Raw genomic sequence first — 21343 nt, 5'->3', positions numbered from 1 at the left:
AATATAAAAAAATTAAGAAGGTAAAATCTGTTGAAATAATCATTTTTTCATAAATTATTCGTAAAAATCCCATTTTAGGTTTTATTTCGGGCATTCGTAGACTTTTTTGACCAAAGAAACTTGTCTATTTTATGACTTTTTGATTGAATTCTCTCCGCAAATGCATTGCCTTCAAAGAAACCAATGAAAAAATAAAATTTAAACACGAATATAAAAAAATTAAGAAGGTAAAATCTGTTGAAATAATCATTTTTTCATGAATTATTCGTAAAAATCCCATTTTTCTAATTCTTGTCGAAAAATTGCAGACAAAATCTCCTTGTGAAAAGGTCATCCGTCGCGACATCGCTCGCACTTACCCCGAGCACGACTTCTTCAAAGAAAAAGACGGTCTTGGCCAAGAATCTCTCTTCAACGTCATCAAAGCTTACTCTTTGCACGATCGAGAAGTGGGTTATTGCCAGGGCTCGGGTTTTATCGTCGGACTTTTACTTATGCAAGTGAGTTTTTTAATCACTCTTGAAAACTTTAATTTGTTTTCAAACGATTTTAGATGCCAGAAGAGGAAGCTTTCGCTGTCCTCGTCAAAATCATGCAAGACTATCGCATGCGTGACATGTTCAAACCCAGTATGGCAGAATTGGGGCTTTGTATGTACCAATTAGAAAATCTTGTCGCTGAATATTTGCCCGACTTGAATCAACATTTCCAATCCCAGAATTTTCACACTTCGATGTATGCTTCTAGTTGGTTTTTGACACTTTTTACCACGGCTTTGACCCTACCATTGGCCTGCAGGATCATGGATGTGTTTCTATCAGAAGGAATGGAGATTATTTTCAAAGTGGCACTTGCAATGTTAACTTTGGGAAAAGACGAACTCATGTCGCTTGACATGGAGGGAATGTTGAAGGTTTGTACAAAACTCAAAATTCCCCAAAATAGTTATTTGTTTCAGTTTTTCCAAAAAGAACTTCCGGTGAAAGCTGAAGCCGACCCTGAAAATCTGATGCAACTAGCCTACAATATGAAATACAACCCTAAGAAAATGAAAAAATTGGAAAAGGAATACAATGTGATTAAAACAAAAGAACAAGAAGAAATGGCAGAATTGAAAGTGAGTGTGTTTTTGATGTTTCCACTCTTGATTTTTGTTTTTCAGCGCTTGAGGACTGAAAACAAGCAACTGAAACATCGATGTGAAATGTTGGAGGAAGAAAGTAAAGCTTTAGCTGATCGTTTAGTTCGAGGACAAGTCAGTAGAGCTGAAGAAGAAGAAACCACTTTTGTAGTTCAACGAGAATTGGACGCTCTTCGTCACACTCATTTGGAAACAACACACCAATTAGCATTAGCCAATGAAAAAATTCGATCATTGTCGTTGATGATGGAGGAAACGGTGAGTCAAATAATGCGAAATTAGTTTTTTATTAGAATTTTAGCACACTTCGAGACAATCTTCCATTGATGAAATTTCCCTCAAACAAGAACAATTGCAACAAAGAGAGGAAATGATCGAATGTCTTCAAGAAGAATTAGTTAAAGTGAGGTTACGTGAGGCTGAAAATGACGCTTTAATTCGCGACTTAAGGGCCAGAATCCATGAATTAGAAGAAGATAAAAAGACACTTCGTGAGATAACGCCAGATAACAGTGTTGCTCATCTTCAAGAAGAATTAATAGCTGTGAAACTTCGCGAAGCTGAAGCTAACCTCTCTTTGAAAGATTTGAGACAAAGAGTATCAGAACTTAGCAATCAGTGGCAACGTCACCTCCAGGAACACAAACAGGAACCGACTTCGTCCGGGGAACCACATAGTACACCCAAGAAACTTCTATTTTGGGAAAATCGAAACAATGAAACTCAGAAATTAGAAGACGAGCTTATGACTACTAGAATAAGAGAAATGGAGACTTTAACTGAAGTTAAGGAATTGAGACTTAAAGTGATGGAGCTTGAGACTCAAGTGCAAGTCAGTACGAATCAATTGAGACGACAAGATGAGGAAATTAAGAAGCAAAGGGATGAATTAGAGAAGGCTGAGTTGAGGGATCGTGAAGCTGCTGCTCGTTTATTGGAGGAACATCGTCGATATTCAGATCTTGAGAGTAAAATGCAAGATGAGTTGATGAAGGCGAGAATCAGCGATGCGGAGAAAACTCAAGCCATTGCTGAGCTCACACAGAAGATTAGCCAATTAGAGTTGAAGGTAAATAATTTTTATTTTGACATATTTTTGACAGCTGACAAATAACACGATTTCAGAGAACTAAAAAAGATAAGACTATTTTATTTTCATTATTACGCAAATGAAAATATGGTAAATTTAAGTTTTTACAGTTGTTGTCCTAATAGTGAGTTTTTTTTTGAAATGTCAAATGTCAAAATGAAAAGTTCACGCACTCTTATTAGTGATGATTTTTCGGGTTTTATTTCGGGAGTTCCAGGCTTTTTTTACCAATGAAACACTCCTATTCGGTGGAGTTTTGATTGAATTATTGTTTTTTGTCTCTGTTTAGTTTCCGCTTTTTGTCGTTTTTTTCGTTTACAACGTTCAAAATTGCATGAAAAATTGAGAAGAGACAAGGATAGACGCATTTACATTTTGTTAAGGTGCGACAAAAACAGACTGATGTTTTTTCTCAAATTTATTTTGAGCATTTGATCAATGAAATAACAACACAAAAACACACTGAGGTCTTTTCTTAAGTTTTATTTCGGGCATTTGTAGACTTTTTTGACCAATGAAACTTGTCTATTTTGTGACTTTTTGATTTTGTCCCTACTGTCATTTTTCTCGATTAGAACGTCCAAAATTGCCTACAAAAACTGAAAAGAGACAAATTTCGACTGATAATTTATATTTATTTTTGACTCGAAATGACCCATAACGACACAAATTAACCCGAAATGTGCCATAGAGACACATTACATTTAGTTTGATATTTTTTTTTATTAAAAATGAAACTATTAAAGAAATTTTGTGGTAAGTTTTTTTGCCTCGATATATTTTACACATTTTTGACAGCTACGGTATCTCATTTTTACACCGTTCGTTCGGGAAAATAACACAAAAATTTTAAGATCTCAAAAAAAAAGATCCAATTATTTTATTTTCATAATTAAACATAATTAATTCCAGGTTTTATTTCGTGCATTCGAGGCTTTTTTCACCAATGAAATTTGCCCATTCGTTGGAGTTTTGATTGAATTATTGTTTTTTGTCTCTGTTTAGTTTCCGCATTTTGGTTTACAACGTCCAAAATTGCATAAAAAAATTGAGAAGAGACAAGGATAGACGCATTCACATTTTGTTAAGATGCGACAAAAACAGACTGATGTTTTTTCTCGAATTTATTTCGACTCTTTTGACCAATGAAACTTAGAACAAAAACCGAGGAGAGACTAAGATAGACGCATTCACATTTTACAACTTAATGAAATTAATGAAAACATTTTGTATGCATTTCCTTAAATAAAATTCTGTTGTTAAATAAAGTTATTTTAAATGTTGCAAAATGTAAAGAAAAAAATGTGGAAAATGAGGTTTCTTTAATAGTTTTTGTTTATTCCTAGAGAACTATCTGAGATAAGTTCAATAAAAATCAACAAAAAATAGGTTTTATGCACTTTAAAAAAAATTCACAAAAACGTGCAGCATTAGATAAGTTTGTCAATTATAATTTAATATTTACAGTAGTAAAATTTCAAAAGGAGTAAACAAATCCATTTCTGTTTATTTTTGATGATTTTAAATTTTTATAAAACTTTAAAACCAACGTGGTCCATGACTTTGAAATTAAGTTGGCAGAACTGAATAATGTGGAGACAGAAGTATAAAAATTCTCAAGCCTCACAATTAATTACCACGACTTTTTACAATTTTTTTTGCAATGTGGTGCTTTTTTTTAAACTTTTAAAAATAATTCTAAATAATAATAAAGGTGAACAAAAATAAACGGATCAAATGTTTTTTGCTCAAAAAGAAGTACTATGGAAATGTGACGTTTCTCAATTTTTTGAATATTTTTCGATATTGACATTTTACACATTTTTGACACGAAAATTTTAAGCTTTCACATTTTATTTTCATAATTAAATAAAAATGTAGTAAATTTAAGTTTTTTCAGTTGTTCTAATACAATAGAGTTTCTCGAAATGTCAACTGTCAAATTGAAAAGTCCACGCACTCTTATTAGTGATGATTTTCCGGGTTTTATTTCGGGCATTCGAGACTTTTTTCACCAATGAAACTTGTCCATTCGGTACAGTTTTGATTGAATTATTGTTTTTTGTCTCTATTTAGTTCCCGTATTTTGCCGTTTTCTTCGTTTACAACGTCCAAAATTGCATAAAAAATTGAGAAGGGACAAGGATAGACGCATTCACATTTCGTTAAGGTGCTTTTTCTCAAATTTATTTCGATTCTTTTGACCAATGAAACTTAGGAGAGACAAAGATAGACGCATCCATGTTTTGTTAAAGTGCGACAAAAACAGACTGATGTGGTTTTTTAAGTTTTATTTCGCATTTGTAGGCTTTTTTTGAGCAATGAAACTTGTCTATTTTGGTTGAATTTTTGCTCAATTTTTGTTTTTCTCGTCGAAAATTTTTGTTTTGTTTGATTACAGAGTCAGGAAATTGCGACCGAAGGCGAGCTTCGAATCCAATCGGTCGACGATAGTGATCGTGTTAGGGAATTGCAAGATAAAGTGGCCGATCTTCAAGCCGAGGTGAGTTAATTCGTGTAATTGGGTTGAATGGTTTTATTACACTACACGATTTGAGAGAAAAAGCACTCGCTTTTGCTTATTAATACTAACGTGTATATAAAAATGCTTCATTGGGGGGTTAATATAGTGTGCTAATGATATTTATTTAGTTTCCCACGCCTATCACTAGTCCGGATACTGAGCCGTGGAAGTGGCTCGAGTAAGTGAATTGTGATGTAGCTTTTGGGGTGTTTGCATGCTTGATGAAAGCTTGATGTCAACCTTAGTTTGAATTTATTAAAAATAACAATAGTTTTTACTGGAAATTTTCTCAATAATTACAAACAGTGTTGCCAGATCCAAATCTGTTGATTTTCGTGTTAGTCTGGTGATTTGGTGAAAACTTTTGTTTTTCGGGTATTTTCAACCAGAAACTTGATTATTTTTTCTTATTATTTCGTTAAATTTTTTTTAAAAAGTTGAAAAACCACAAAATTGGTTAAAAATAGTTTTGTTTGTTTTTTTTTACAAGATTTTATTCAACAGGATCGAAAATAAAAATTTATTTTTGTTTTTTACGAATACTTTTTCAGTTAAAAACATAATTATTTTGCAAAATTTCGTTAAAAACAATCCAAAAATTCAACAAATTTGTCCAAAAACAGCGTTATTTTTGCTCTTTTCAAGTGTTTAAGCACGTTTTTTGAGATAAAAATAAAAAAAATCCTAAAAATTTCGGTGAAGCAGGCAACAAAATTACAAAATTAAATCAACTTACTTCGTTTTTGAACCAGAGACTTATTTATTTTGCAAAATTTTGTCCAAACACGGTTAAAAATCACAAAAACAATTGATATTGATGTTATCTTGTTTTTAAATAAGACAAAAATAATCCGAAAATGTTTTTGTACTACAATCTCAAGTTTTTTTGCGAGATTGAGTCGAAAAATAATTAATTTTTAGCACGTTTCAGCTAAAAACGCAATTATTTCGCAAAATTTTGTTAAAAACAAGTCAAAAAACACAGAATTAGACAGATAATGATATAATTTTTTTCCTTTTTCGAAAGCTCAAGCAAATTTTTAAGCTGAAAACTCTGTTTTTTTTGCGAGAGTTTGCCACAGCGTGTTAAGTTGTTATAAAAAAAATTATATTTTAATATTTTTACCTAACTCTTAGGCTTTAACTTGATTATTTCATCAAATTTTTTCGAAGAAAACACAATCGAACCACCAAATTGGTTAAAAATAGTTCTATTTGTTTTTTACTAGATATTACTAAACAGAGTCGAAAATGATAACTTATTTTGTTGTTTTTTTTAGTGTTTTTTTTTCAGCTAGAAACACAATTATTTTGCAAAATTTTGATCAAATGCAAGCCACAAATTCAACAAAATAGCCCAAAGAACGGGTTTTTTGCCTTTTTGAGAGACAAAAAACCCGAAAATTTCGAAATAATGCATTGAAACAGGCTGAAAAATTACAAAATTAAATAGAAATTGTTTTATTTTTAGCTTGTTTCGACCAACTTAGTTCGTTTTTGAATCAGGGGTTCATTTATTTTGCAAAATCTTGTCCAAAAACAATTGATATTGATGTTATTTTGTTTGTTTCACTCGATTTTTTGAGCCACAGATAAGACAAAAATAAGCCGAGAATATTTTTTTTTGTGAGATTAAGTCGAAAATTAATTAATTTTGATTTAGCAGGTTTTTCAGCTAAAAACGCAATTATTTCGCAAAATTTTGTTAAAAACAAACCAAAAAAACACAGAAAAACCAGAGAATGATATAATTTTTTTCTTTTTCGAAAGTTCAAGTAGATTTTTAAGCTGAAAACTCGGTTTTTCGCGAGAGTTTGACACAGCGTGTCAAAAATCACTAAATTGTTATAAAAAAGATTATATTTTGAAATTTTTACCTAACTTTCAGGCTTTAACTTGATTATTTCGAAGAAAAAATAATCGAACCACCAAATTGGTTAAAAATAGTTCTATTTGTTTTTTACTAGATATTACTAAACAGAGTCGAAAATAACAACTTATTTTTGTGTTTTTTAATGCTTTTTCAGCTAGAAATACAATTATTTTGCAAAATTTTGTCAAATGCAAGCCACAAATTCAATGAAGTAGCTCAAAAAACGTTTTTTTTGCCATTTCGAGAGATAATGCATTGAAGCCGACTAAAAAATTACAAAATTAAATCATTTTTTAGCTTGTTTCGCCCGATTTAGTTCGTTTTTGACTCAGAGGTTCATTTATTTTGCAAAAATCAATAAAATAAATTGAAATTCATGTTGTTTTGTTGAGAAACCTCAAAATTTGGCCGAAATTGCTTTTACGCAAATTTTTGTACTAAAATCTCAATTTTTTCGCTAGATTTCGCTAAAACAAACTAAATAATCAAGAAATTAAGTCTAAAATTAGATTATTTTTGATTTTTTGAGCGTTTTAGCACGTTTTTCAGCTAGAAACGCAATCATTTCGCAAGATTTTGTTGGAAACATGCCGAAAAATCACAGAATTAGGCCAAAAGCATGTCATTTTTGCTTTTTGTCATGAGTTTAAGCAGATTTTTAAGCGTTTTTCTTGCGAATTTTGCCATACAAATCGTAATCTGGTGAAAATTTGGCAAATTTTTCAACTCGGATCAAAAATAAGTTTTTAAGCACGTTTTTGTACTACAATTTCTCTCCAGATTAAGTTGAAAATTAATTAATTTTTCATTTTTGAGAGTTAGCACGTTTTTCAGCTAAAACCGCAATTATTTCGCAAAATTTTGTTAAAAACAAGCTAAAAAAAACACAGAATTAGTCCGAAAGTATATTTCTTCCTTTTTCTGAAAGTTCAAGCAGATTTTGAAGCTAAAAACTCTGTTTTTCGTCAAAAATTACTAAACTATTATAAAAAAAAACATTATATTTTGATATTTTTACCAAACTCTTAGGCTTTAACTTGATTATTTCGTCAAATTTTCTCGAAGAAAAAATATTAAAATAGTTAGTAGTTAATATTAAAAATAGTTAAAAATAGTTCTATTCGTTTTTTACTAGATATTACTATAAAAACTAAGTTGAAAATGACAACTTTTTTTGTTGTTTTTTTCGAACGCTTTTTCAGCTAGAAACACAATTATTTTACAAAATTTTGGTCAAATGCTCAACAAAGTAACCCAAAGAAGGGGTTTTTGAGAAATAAAAACCCAAAAAGTTCGAAATAATGCATTGAAACAGGCTAAAAAATTACAAAATTAAATCGAAATTGTTTTTTTTTTTGGAACCAGAGGTTCATTTATTTTGCAAAACCTTGTCCAAACACGCCTAAAAATCACAAAAAGGATTAATATTGATGTTATTTTGCTTGTTTCACTCGATTTAGCTGGTTTTTGAGCAAAATTAAAACAAAAATAAGCTGAGAAACCACAAAATTTGTCCGAAAGTGCTTTTGCGCACATTTTTGTACTAGAATCTCAGGTTTTTCGCTAGATTTCGCTAGAACAAACTAAATAATCAAGAAATTAAGTCCAAAATTGTATTATTTTTGCATTTCTAAAGCGTTTTAGCACGTTTTTCAGCTAGAAACGCAATTATTTCGTTGAAAACAAGCCGAAAATACATAGAATTAGGCCGAGAATGATATAATTTCTTCTTTTTTTCTCGAAAATTCAAGCAGATTTTGAAGCTGAAAACTCTGTTTTTTCGCGAGAGTTTGCCATAGTGTGTCAAAAATTACTAAATTGTTATAAAAAAAAGATATATTTTGATATTTTTTCCTAACTCTTAGACTTTAAAATACGTCTAATCATCTCTCCAATAACTTTAAACTCTACAGAAATCAAAAACAAAATTATTAATTATTTCGTCAAATTTTCTCAAAGAAAAAATAATCAAAAAACACCAAATTGGTTAAAAATAGTTCTATTTGGTTTTTTTACCAGATATTACTAAACAGAGTCGAAAATAACAACTTATTTTTGTTTTTTTCCAATGTTTTTTCAGCTAGAAATATAAATTTTGTCAAATGCAAGCCACAAATTCAACGAAATAGCTCAAAAAACGTGGTTCTTTGTCATTTTGAGAGCTAAAAACTCAAAAATTTTGAAAGAGACTAGAAACTAATAATAGAAACTCAATTATTTCCCAAAATTTTGTTTTTAAAACAAGTCGGAAAATCACAGAATTAGGCCGAAAAGATTGTCATTTTTGCTGTTTTTCAAGAGTTTAAGCAGATTTTTAAGGGTTTTTTGCCACACAAATCGCAATTTGATGAAAATTTGTCAAATTTTTCAACACGGATCTGGTAAATTTTATGCTTTTGATCTGGCAACACTGATTGTCGAAAATATTGTATTTTGTACCAAAATGTGTGTCATCCTGTCAGGTCATGAGATTGGAATCGTTCAAGAGACGAGTAATCGCCGGGGGTGGTCGTATGCCGTCGGAGAGGTCTTTTTCCATCGACAGCACCGACGACGATCCCAAAATCAGATTGGACGATCCTTCCCTGAGATTAAACTTAGTCGAGTCTCCTACCTCCAAATCCGAGCTTACATTTAGTGACATGTGTCAAAATTCAAACAAACTAGATTCCAATATGAATACGCACACCACAATAGATGCTCATGAAGAGAAGTGTGCAAAAGTCTGACCACACGACTGAAATTTTAGACTAGGAATTTGTAGTATTTTTGCCTATGGGATTATTACTACAAACGAATAGAAATTTGGTGCATTTAAATATTTAAGTATAATTTATTGTTTTATTTTGTATTGATTTATGTACTTAACCGATTCTAGTGTGAAAATTTTGTGTATTTTGTTATTGTCTGGTATGTAATAAGAGATAATTAATGTAAGGTAGATTTTTCTTGGGAAATTTAACTTATGAATTAGTGAGACAACTAGGAGATGTTAGATTAGATTTTCTAATATTCTATCTGTGTTACAAGTAGTATTAAAACTGAGAGGGCTGTTTGTATATTTTGCTGAGCAAAGTCGTAAAACAGTATTTTACTTCACAAGTTGATGAACCAATCAACGGTGCTATTTTTATCAGTTGCAATAATTCAAAAAACATTCCAAACGTTAAACATCGAAATTTTATTTTTAGATAAATTAATAAATACTCTAGAAAACATATTGCACATTTATTTGTTTTCCACTTAACTTATTAATATTTTCCCTAAAGGACAGCAATAAGAGTCGATGTTGCAATATGTATAAAACCGATTTATGTATTGTTTTGCTTTTTAAATATATTTGTATCAAGACGACTACTTTTATTCCAATCCAAACAAATCACACCATAGAAAAAAAAATGAAAAGTGAATTGAGGCAATTATGCAACCAACAATACACACGTATATGTACTGCGTTTGCGCGGGTAATGCATTCAATAGCTCAATTGTATAATTGGTTGCATAACTAACTTTTAACAAAAACTGTAATTAAAAAAAATGGCACAAAATGACCATCCTGGTTACCTCTAATAAATTCGTCTTTATCTATTATGCAAAAGAAAAACCAAGTTTCTAAATAAAATAACACCAAAAAAAAATATTTTTTTGGTCAGTTTTGATAAAGTAAGGTCACAAAAACGTAAGAGAACAGAAAAAGGTAATTTTTATATACATAATAATAATTTACATGGTTTAAAAATAACAAGAATTTTTTTTTCAACTTGGATCAGAAATAAGCAGAGAATGTTTGCACGTTTTTGTACTACAATTTTAAATTTTTTTGCAAGATTAAGTCGAAAATTAATTTTGTATTTTTGAGAGTTTTAGCACGTTTTTTTAGCTAAAAACGCAAAATTTTGTTACAAACAAGCCAAAAAAACAAAAACAAAGAGAGGCCGAGAATGATATAATTTTTTCCTTTTTCGAAAGTTCGAGCATATTTTTAAGCTGAAAACTCGTGTTTTTTCGTAGCGTGTCAAAAATCACTAAATTGTTATAAAAAAAGATTATATTTTGATATTTTTACCTAACTCTTAGGTTTGAAGTTGATTATTTCGTCAAATTTTCTCAAAGAAAAAATAATCAAACACCAAAGTGGTTAAAAATAGTTCTATTTGTTTTTTACCAAACAGAGTCGGAAATAACAACTTATTTTGTTTTTTTTTCGAATACTTCTTCAGCTAGAAATAAAAATATTTCGCAAAATTTTGTCAAATTCAAGCCACAAATTCAAGGAAATAGCTGAAAAAACGGTTTTTTTGTCATTTTGAGAGCTAAAAACTCAAAAAGTTCGAAATAATGCATTGAAACTGGCAAAAAAATTACAAAATTAAATCATTTTTTAGCTTGTTTCGCCCGATTTAGTTCGTTTTTGAATCAGGGGTTCATTCATTTTGCAAAAATCAGTAAAATAAATTGAAATTCATGTTATTTTGTTTGTTTATGAGCAAAATTAAAACAGAAAATAAGTTAAGAAACCTGTAATAAACTGGTGTCGCGAAAAGTCAAATTCGTCTTTATCTATGCAAAAGAAAAACAGTTTTCGAAAATAATTACTAAGTTTCTAAATAAAATAACACCAAAAAAAATATTTTTTTGGTCAGTTTTGATAAAGTAAGGTCACAAAAACGTAAGAGAACAGAAAAAGGTAATTTTTTATTTGAACTTTATACATAATAATAATTTACATGGTTTAAAAATAATTATAAATAAAATAGTATAACATGTAAGCTAAGCCTAATTAATAGCAAATCTAGTAACAAAAGAATTAAATAGGTACATTAGGCGTATGTGTTATACACGAATTCGTTGTAGAGACTTATGTTTGTGTTATTATATTGCATTGAGTTATATTAAAATTAAGAAAGGAACTAGGATTAAAATTTTGTCATCAAACATGTTATTTTTCCATCCTTATCACTTCCTAACCGTACATAAAAATACTTTACAAAAATACTTTCAAAATACTGAAAAATAAATTTTGCTAAAAATAAATTACCTAAAAAAATATTCTTATTTCTTAAATATAGGAACATTACTTACAACTTAAAATTCATATTACATAAAATTTCTAATTTTACAACAATCCAACTTATCCTCAACATTACCGAAGAGTAGTTGTAAATTTTTAAAGTAATAAAATTATGTACATCATTTTTTAAACTGTTGATTGTGCCATCCATTGGAAATTACAGTTTCAGCTGCATAAAAAATGTATCAAAATTTTAAAATGTTAGAGAAAATGCAAAAAGAACTAAATTTTTTAGTAAAAAATCACAGAATTAGCTCTACCACACCGATTTTTCCAATGTATGGCGGCAAGAAAAAAATCTTTTTTTGTTCAGTTCTTTCGCAAATCCACAAAATCAGTTATGAAGCGGAATTAATCACCACTATTATACTAACAATAAATAGAGCTACACGTTGATTTTATCAGAAATACCAACTTAAAATACTTCAGTTATTTTCATCTACACAACAAATAGTCTTGTTGCAAAAGATATCACAAAGGAAACGATAAATAAATGATTTCAGCTACTACTCACACACTACCTTTAATATTTTTTACATTCTGTTCGTCTTTATTGTTATTACCGATGTAATTGTTATTAAACATCGTTGGTTTCGTTAATTTTATTCTCTCGTAAGTGGTAGATCGGGCAGTTTTTGGTTCTTTTCTTCCCTTCTTCGTGCAACACCACCAACGGAATCCCAATACTACCAACGTTCCCACCAAAATGGCCAGAATTATTGTTGGTACAATCCAGGTAACCAGCTGCGAATTTTCGTCTGGAAAAGAAAAAAAAATGAAGCGGAAAATACTAACTAACTTCATTGTGTTTGATTTTTTTAAATAGAAATAAGTTGTTTATACTATTAAATAATTTTAAAATTTAATCTTTTAGAACTTCGTCTTTTACACATTTCCTCTAATTTTAACCATTTCTGCAAGGCTTTAAAATAAATTTTATTTTAAATTTTTTTCAACAATTTTGGAGCAAGTAGGTAATCTTTGTTATAAATATTAGTTTGTTGAAGTACTAATTTACTACTCATTTCCATAATTTAAACAAAATTTCTAGGGATTCTAGAGGAATTTTGCGGCTGTGAAAGAAAATTTGAGTTAGTGATTTTTATTAAAAAACAGTTTTAATTTTATTTCTAATTAAATTCTTTTATTCTTTTTCTATAAACCACTCTAAAGTGTACATATGAGATATAAAAGTGACCAAAAAAACGTTAAAATATGTATTTCCATGCCCGGAAATGTTTGTACGATTTGAAAAATTGACAATTTTTACGATTTTACTACCGCTCACCTTGAAAAACTCAACAAATTCGTAATTTTTTAAATTTGACCCAATAACGTTTTATGCATTTTTTTGAGTGTTTAAGACCTCTATAAATGTAAAAAACGTTATATGGATGAATTTTAAGGTAATTCGTCGAAATTTTGGTCGATTTTTGGCACCCGGAGCGATCTATTGCCAATAACTCCGGACTTATTGGTAATAACCAATATGTTTAGTACCGTTGGAAAGCAAATTTAATTTTCTATCATATAAAAAAAAAATCAGTGTTCTACCATAAATAGTTATCGAGAAAATTTGTGATAAAGTCAAAAGTATGGATAATATAAATCCGACCATAACTTCAAAACTATTAGGAATTTTGCATTTCTTTTTGACTCCAATCGATTCCCCGGAACATTTTACATAGGTTTAGGTCAAAGTATTATATCATTGAGGCTCAGTTTTGCCGCAATTTACAAAACAAAAAAAAAACTAAAAATTTGTTAACACCACCCCTTAAAATCAAGTGTTTTTGAACATGTCTCAGATTCGATTTAAACCTATCTTATCCGATAGATTTTGACGCGCTAATTACGAATTTACCAACCACATTGTGTTATCTCCTTTAGTTTCGCCGTAATCGACGTTAAAATATTCATTTTTTTTTTGCGAGATATCGACTTGGCTTTGGCCTCAGTCGATAGATTTTCTTACGCTGATTACGATGGAATTAAATTCGTTGCTCTAAGTCTAATATTTTGGCCGTAATCGCCGTTCAAAAAGTCAAAATTTCCAAAATTGTGAAACTTTAAATGCGTTTTTCTACGAAACTATAAGACGTAGAGCAAAACGCTAAAAACCATTAAAAGTAGCTTGAAATTATCTATTTATTGGCGCAAACCGGAAGTCGCTCCGGGTTATGGTTCCGGGTACAGAGCTATTTTTAGGTTTAAAAAAAAACATATCTCAAAAACTATGAGTCCTAGGTCAAAGCGGTTTATACAGGCGTATTCTCCGGTTAATTTTACATATAGTACTAGTTTTTCATAAGAATTAAAAAAAAATTGATTTTTTTGTCAAAATCGGGTATTTCTACCATTATTTTTGACTTTATTACTCAATATCTCAAAAACTATGCATCGTAGAGTATTCTAACTAGTTGAATCGTGTTCAGCGAGTAATTTTACGTCTAGAAAACCATATTTCAAGCGTTTTTACGACTTTTAGGAAATTGACTATTTTTACGATTTTACTACCGCTCACCTTGAAAAACTCAAAAAATTCGTAATTTTTTAAACTTGACCCAATAACGTTTTATGCATTTTTTTGAGTGTTTAAGACCTCTATAAATGTAAAAAAACGTTATATGGATGAATTTTAAGGTTAATTTTTTTTTTTTGATTTTCGTCGAAATTTTGGTCGATTTTTGGCACCCGGAGCGGTCTATTGCCAATAACTCCGGACTTATTAATAATAACCTCTTATGTTTGGTACCGTTGGAAAGCAAATTTAATTTTCTATCATATAAAAAAAAATCAGTGTTCTACAATAAATAGTTATCGAGAAAATTTGTGATAAAGTCAAAAGTATGGAAAATATAAATCCGACTATAATTTCAAAACTATTAGGAATTTTGCAGTTTTTTTGACGCCAAACGATTCCCCGGAACATTTTACATATGTTTAAATCAAAATATTATATCATTGAGGCACAGTTTTGCCGCCATTTACAAAACAAAAAAAAAGCAAAAATTTTTGATTTTTTGGTCAAAAAAACCTTCAAAAACGTTATATGGATCAATTTTAAAAAGCATTCCTCCACACTTACCTAATTCAGTTACCGGAGTGGTAAACCCATCACCATCCACCAAACCGTCCCCACCTGAAACCCCCGTCTCAACCGTCGTCGAAGTCGAAATGGTTCGGTTACGTGCGAAATAATCCTCAAGAATCTCCCTCAATTCACTCTTAGTGATATTAAACTTGTGCAAAATATCATCATACTTATTCAACGAATTGCACTTGCAAATGGGACACCCTCGTTTATTCAATTTAAACCCATCAACACAAACTTTGCTACAATTCAACGCCTGACAATCAGGCTTGTCGATATGTCCTTGTGACACTTCACACGTGTGTGCAATACACTTCGTCTCCCCATTGAAACACGTGCAATTAGTACACGTGTCAAGCATCCACGACTCGTCGTGTTTATAAACTTTGCCTTCTTTGTGGCAAGGCCGGAAAAACTCCTCGTTTTTGGCGTTCCAACAGAAGGAAAGCCCATCTTGACATTTACACACTTGGGTATCAGAGGTCTTCAAAATGTCCCCCTCGCCATACCAAACCCCATCCACGAGACATTTTTTCTCCGAGTCGTCTTTTTCACACTTGTACATATCACAACAGCTCCCTGGAAAGCCTTTCCCACGTTGGACTATCACAACTTTTTCCCCAGGTCCACACTCTTTTGGACACGGATAACACACACATTTATCCTCAATCTCCCCGTTTTTGTTACTAGTAGCAAAACTATCATCAGGGCATTTAATACATTTCGTCGTGGGACAACACCCAGTTTGCTCCGTCACTGAAACGGAGTTTATGTCGCAAAGTTGGGGTAATTCGCACAAATCCTCGTCGCAAACGCATTCTCCATTGAGGAGTTTCCTGTGTGGGTCGACGCATTTGCATGTGTTTAGGGCGTCGAGGGTGGCGTTGGGGGCGCAAGGGCATTTGCCGTCGATGAGGGTGGAGTTGGGGCAACCCTCGCAGGTGTAGATGGGACAGCAGTGGCCAGGCTCGTCGGTGCTGTTGGCAGCAATGACGAGGTTGTGGAGACATGGGGGTTTGGAGCAGGAGGAGGGGTTGCATTTGCAGGTGTCTTCGACGAGGATGCTGTCGTGTGGGCAGGGTTCGATAGGTGGAGCGGCGTGTAGCACTGCGAACAAAAGTTTGATATTAATTTGTGCTACTTTTAAATGTAATATTAAAAAAATTAACAATTATTTTAATCAAGAAAATGTAGATTAAGGTCAATCAACGATGTTTAAAATAATGTGTCAAAATATTTGCTTCATTTAAATGCAATTTTATAAAAATCGGTATCAAGGAGTTAGTGTTATGTCAAAAAACATTCAATTCATTTAATTCCAGTTTATTTAAAGTAAAAAATCGTTATTTCATTTATTTTATCCTCGAGGGAATAAAGTACCAGATTATTAGTCAAAATCGAGGAATTAAGAGTCACTTTATTTCCTGTTGAGAGGAAACGTTTAAATATTCACATTTTAATTGTGTCAAGGTTTCTTAATCTAAATTTTGAATTTTTTGTTAATTTTTTATACCAGTTTACATAAAAAAAAAATTTAAGCAGCCAAGACCAATAAAATAAAATAAAATAAAAATAATAAATTAAAAAATTATAATTAAAGTTTCACTTGTTGTTTAATAAAACCAAACCAGTTTTTTTGTTGTTAAATTTTGTAAATTCAGTGATTCAAACCTGTGACATCCAATTAAATCTTAATTTTGGATTTTTTGTTAATTTTTTATACCGGGTTACATAAAAAAAAATTAAGCAGCCAAGGCCAATATGGCGGCGCCTTATGTAATATTACTAATAATAATAATAAAATAAAAAAAATTAATAAAAAAAAATTAAGTTTCACTTGTTTCCTAAAACCAAAGCAGTTTTTTTATTGTTAAATTTTGTAAATGCATTGATTCAAACCTGTGAGACATCCACTTAAAGGCTATCGAGATTTCAAACGTTTTTTCAAAGAATGTTATTTACAGATTTTTAAGAAAATTTTAAAATTGTCAGAAAAAGTTATTATTGTCTGAGATTTTTGTGATAATAAAAGCACTAGATATGATTTGTACAAAAAAAAGATCCAATATTTTTGAAATCCTCAAACTAGGTTTTTGACGTATTTTTAAAAGTCAGAATGTTTAGAATTTTCAAAATTATTTTTGAATTGTTTTGATTGACAATTGACATTCATAAAAAATAAAATTTTGGAATTTCTGCTACATTTTCCAAATTATTAGTCAAAAATGAGGAAATAAAGCGTTTTATTTTAATTGTGTCAAGATTCCGTAGAATCTTAATTTTGTATTTCTTGGTAATTTTTTATTGTAAATTCTGTGTTTCAAATCTGTCACTCATCAATTAAAGGCTTTTTGGAATGGTGCTACTTTTTTTGTAAATATGTATCAAGATTTCAAACGTTTTTTCAAAAAGTGTTATTTACACATTTTTAAAAGAGTTTTAAAATTGTTAGCTGATAGTAATTTATTATACAAAACGATAAAGAAATTGTTTATCTACGAGTGAAAAGGTTAAGTTTACGAGTGAAGTGACAGTAGATAAAAATTACTTTATTTCACTAGACGATAAAAGACTACTTTATCTACTGCAATAAGTTCATACAAAATAAAATTATTGTTATTGTTTTTAAGATTTTTGTCGTAATAAAAGAATTATGATTCGTACAAAAAAATCCAAGATTTTTGAAATCCTCAAACTAGATTTTTGGAGTATTTTTAAGACTTTTTAGACAGTCAGAATGTTCATAATTTTTGAGATTTTAGAAATAACATTCTAGGTTTCGTACAATTTACTATAAAAAAATTCAAATTTTGGAAAATCTGTCACGATTTTTATGCTTATTTGAGATATTTTAAGTATTACTTATTTCGATTTGTAGAATCGGAGAAATTTATGAAAACATTTTGTATGCATTTTCTTAAATAAAATTCTGTTTTTTTAAATAAAGTTATTTTACACGTTGCAAAATCTGAAAAAAAGTGTGAAATGAGGCTTCTTTAATAGTTTTTGTTTATTCACAGAAAAGTATCCCAAATAAAAAAAAATACTCGCAGTTTTAAAAGTCCAAAAAGTAGAAAACAAATCTATTTCTCATATTCCTCATCTAATTAACACGACTTTTTTACAATTTTTTCCAAGGTGGTTTTCATAACAGGTGATAAAAATAAAGTTCAATAGAAATGTGACATTTCTCAAAAATACACCTTTTCCGAATTCTTTTTTGTTTTTGAGATTTAATTTTTAATTCAATATATTTTTTTTTAACATTTATTAATTATTATTTTCTGAAAACAAATGATTAAAAAAAACCTTTGTACCAAACTTTTTTGTAATAATTTATTTTTTAATAATTTAATTAAAGTAATTATTGCACTTTTCCTTAACTTTTGTGGAGCAGTTTATTTACTTCATTCAACTGCAATTTTATGAGTAAAAATCGGTAACAAAGAGTTTTTAATGTCAAAAAATACTCAATTCATTTAATTTCAGTTTATTTAAAGTAAAAAATCGATATTTCATTTATTTTATCCCCGAGGGAATAAAGTACCAGATTATTAGTCAAAAACGAGAGAATAAAGCGTCAATTTTGGATTTTTTGTTAATTTTTTATACCGGTTTACAAAAAAAAAATAATTCACAAATTTCTAGTATCGTAATCTTAATTTTTTTTTGATTGTGAAATTTTGTAAATTCAGTGAGCAAACCTGTGACATCCAATTGAAGGCTTTTTGCGATGGTGTTATTTTTTAAATAAATATCGAGATTTCAAACGTTTTTTCAAAGAATGTTATTTACAGATTTTTAAGGAAATTATAAAATTGTCAGTTAAAGTTATTATTGATTCTTGCGATAAAAAAGATCCAAAATTTTTGAAATCCTCAAAGTAGGTTTTGGAGGTATTTCTAAGAATGTCATAATTTTTATAATTTTCAAAATTGTTTGTTTCTAGAGTCGGAGTACTTTATGAAAAGATTTTTGTATGCATTTCCTTAAATAAATTCTGTTTTTTAATTGAAGTTATTTTACATGTTTCAAAATCTAAAGAAAAAAAAGTAAAACGAGGTTTCTTTAATAGTTTTTGTTTATTCATAGAGAACTACCTCAGATAAGTTCAATAAAAATCAACAAAAAAAACGCAGTTTTAAGAATTTTTAAAGAATTTTTTTTCACAAAAACGTGCAGTATTAGAAAAGTTTGTCAATTATTAACTTGATATTTACAACAGTAAAGTCCCAAAAGTATAAAACAAATTCATTTCTTTTTATTTTTGATGATTTTATTTTAAGAAAACTAAATTTATTAAAAAAATTATTAATATTTATAAAACATTCTGACCAAGAAAGTCCGTGACCTTGAAATTAAGTTAGCGACATTGAATAATGTATAGACAAAGATATAAAAATTCTCAAGCCTCACACGACCATTTTACATTTTTTTTCAGGATGGTGCTTTTTACTAAAGTTATACATACCAGGTAGTGAAGTACTTTCTCAAGAAAATAATTTTTCGAATTTTTTTTAGTTCTACAATCTTTTTATTCTTATTTTTTTACAAAGGCTCTGACCTGAGGATTAAAACTATCTACATTTTATTCACGATTTATCAAAAAAAATCATATAACGAAACAAAATTTCATTCTCTTTATTAATTATTATTTTCTGCCGACAAATGATTAAAAAAACACTTTGTATCACACTTTTTCTTCGCCCTGAATATTAATTAATTAAAACTTGTAATGAATTTATACATTTGTACTTAATTTTTCGTGAGACTAAACACTTTTGTGGATGTTACTCTTAATGATCAAAAGGACCAAAAATAGAACATTCAATAAACAACGAAACAAAGTAAAAATAGCTTCAATAAATTACCGAAACACGACAACAAACCTCAATTATAAACCTGTATCCAATAATTTACTTTTTTAAACGGATGGAAAACACTGTTTATTGTAATGTCCGCCTACAACACATCATTAACATTCTATTTATTACAAAAAAAATACTAAATACCAAATTTAAATAACATCCTTATATGAAATCTTGTGACATTTCAATTCAGTTGATTGATTGACATTTTTCTCGAAAACTAACTCATTTAACTCCTCTTGTGAAGATCTAAAGAATAATGAATGAAATTATTTTTCTCGTGCAACTTTTCAGCACAAATTGCCTGTTAGTACATCTATGCCCTCGTTCTTTATACTATGAATATTTTATCAAACTTCTTTGACATCAAAAATTGATTTTTTTTATGTAATAATAATTAATGCAGTATTCAATGTTGTTACATGGTCATGAAACGTATTGTTGCGACCAACAAAGTCCTTCAGTTGCCTTAATATAATATTTATGCCTCCCTTGGTGATAATTTCCCAACAAACAGCGTTTGTGTATCCGTTCTAATATTGTGAGAAACAAGAACGAAGATCCAACCAGTGGTCTTATTTCCGTGTTTTCTTCTTGTACTAATCTCACAAGAATAAGTAATGTAATGTTTTTCGGTAAATAATGCATGGGTGCTAGGGGATTTACCCAATTCTTGAGAAATAAACTTTCAAAATGTAAAAAAATCCAACTGACACAATAAAAATAATAAACGATCAGTAACTTTAATCAAAATTAGTAAAACAAGATAAAATTTAAAGAATTTTCAGTCTTGCGTATGTATGGCCCGTGTAGATTTCGTAAAAGTGTTCTAAAAATTAACTTTTTCAATAAACTCACTTTCTACGAGAAATTTCGTTCAACTCGAACAAAAAAAACATCCAATTAGGTCAAAAATGGATTTTATTTTTTACTTTTTCGAGCGTTTAAGCAAGTTTTAGAGTTTAAAACTTGATTTTTTACTTTAAATTCACCTTTTTCGCAAAGTTTCGTTAAAACGGTCCCAAAATACTCTTATTTTAAAAAATCTAACTTAATTAGCTCAAATTAAGTTATTTTTGGCTTTTTTGTAATAAAATTCACTTCTTTGGTAAAAAAACTGAACAGTGAAACACGTTCTGGAGATAATAATTGACGTTTTTTGGGTAAAATATCACTTTTTACAAACATTTCCCCCAAACAGACTAAAAAAGTTATTAGTATTTAAGTACATTTGGAGAAAAAATGTAATTTACTATTTATTAAGGGATAGTAATGAAGCAAGAAGTAAATAATTCAATTTTGATCAGTATAAAATGATAAATGATCAGTATTTAATTAATTTTTGCACAGTAAAAAAATAAAAATGATCAGTATAATATAATATTTTGCACAGTAAAAATAATAAATGCTAAGTAAAACAGGCACAGTATTTTATTGTAATTTGTTCAGTAAAAAAATCCAATTTGCACAGTAAAAATAATAAACGCTCAGTAGGAACTTAATTAAACATAACAATATTCCGTGCATTTATTATTTTTTACTACGCATTTCTTATCTTTACTGTGCATTTATTATTTTTTACTACGCATTTTTTATCTTTACTGTGCATTTATTATTTTTTACTGAGCATTTATTAATTTTGCTGTGCATTTATTATCTTTACTGTGTATTTAGTATTTTTA

General features: G+C 29.5%; 2 protein-coding genes across 5 annotated transcripts in view; one reads left to right on the top strand and one right to left on the bottom strand.

Moving 5' to 3' along the window:
• LOC123003895 (ecotropic viral integration site 5 ortholog) overlaps nucleotides 1–9979 on the top strand; it is a 48526-nt gene extending 38547 nt beyond the window's left edge. For 3 of the 4 annotated variants that reach the window (XM_044396956.1, XM_044396945.1, XM_044396938.1), the window contains exons 4-10: nucleotides 309–500; nucleotides 554–913; nucleotides 959–1117; nucleotides 1163–1399; nucleotides 1443–2210; nucleotides 4633–4734; nucleotides 9091–9979. In XM_044396956.1, coding sequence (XP_044252891.1) covers nucleotides 309–500; nucleotides 554–913; nucleotides 959–1117; nucleotides 1163–1399; nucleotides 1443–2210; nucleotides 4633–4734; nucleotides 9091–9357 — 2085 coding nt within the window. In that variant the 3' untranslated portion in view covers nucleotides 9358–9979. Of the gene's footprint in view, nucleotides 1–308; nucleotides 501–553; nucleotides 914–958; nucleotides 1118–1162; nucleotides 1400–1442; nucleotides 2211–4632; nucleotides 4735–4883; nucleotides 4934–9090 lie in introns of all 4 variants that reach the window. The other variant, XM_044396965.1, reaches the window with a different exon arrangement.
• A 1325-nt stretch (nucleotides 9980–11304) lies between these two features.
• The window catches only part of LOC123007710 (cysteine-rich motor neuron 1 protein), a 123290-nt gene continuing 113251 nt past the window's right edge, over nucleotides 11305–21343 (bottom strand). The window contains exons 2-3 of the mRNA XM_044403131.1: nucleotides 14788–15900; nucleotides 11305–12457 (exon numbers count right to left, since the gene is read on the bottom strand). Of these exons, the coding sequence (XP_044259066.1) occupies nucleotides 12210–12457; nucleotides 14788–15900 (1361 nt within the window). The 3' untranslated portion in view covers nucleotides 11305–12209. The remainder of the gene's footprint in view (nucleotides 12458–14787; nucleotides 15901–21343) is intronic.

This window comes from Tribolium madens, unplaced genomic scaffold (assembly GCF_015345945.1).
Source record: "Tribolium madens isolate multiple individuals breed KSU strain unplaced genomic scaffold, Tmad_KSU_1.1 Scaffold_11;HRSCAF=98;Tcas5.2_LG3b, whole genome shotgun sequence".
NCBI classification, from domain to species: domain Eukaryota; kingdom Metazoa; phylum Arthropoda; class Insecta; order Coleoptera; family Tenebrionidae; genus Tribolium; species Tribolium madens.
This window is presented reverse-complemented; position numbering and strand designations above follow the sequence as displayed.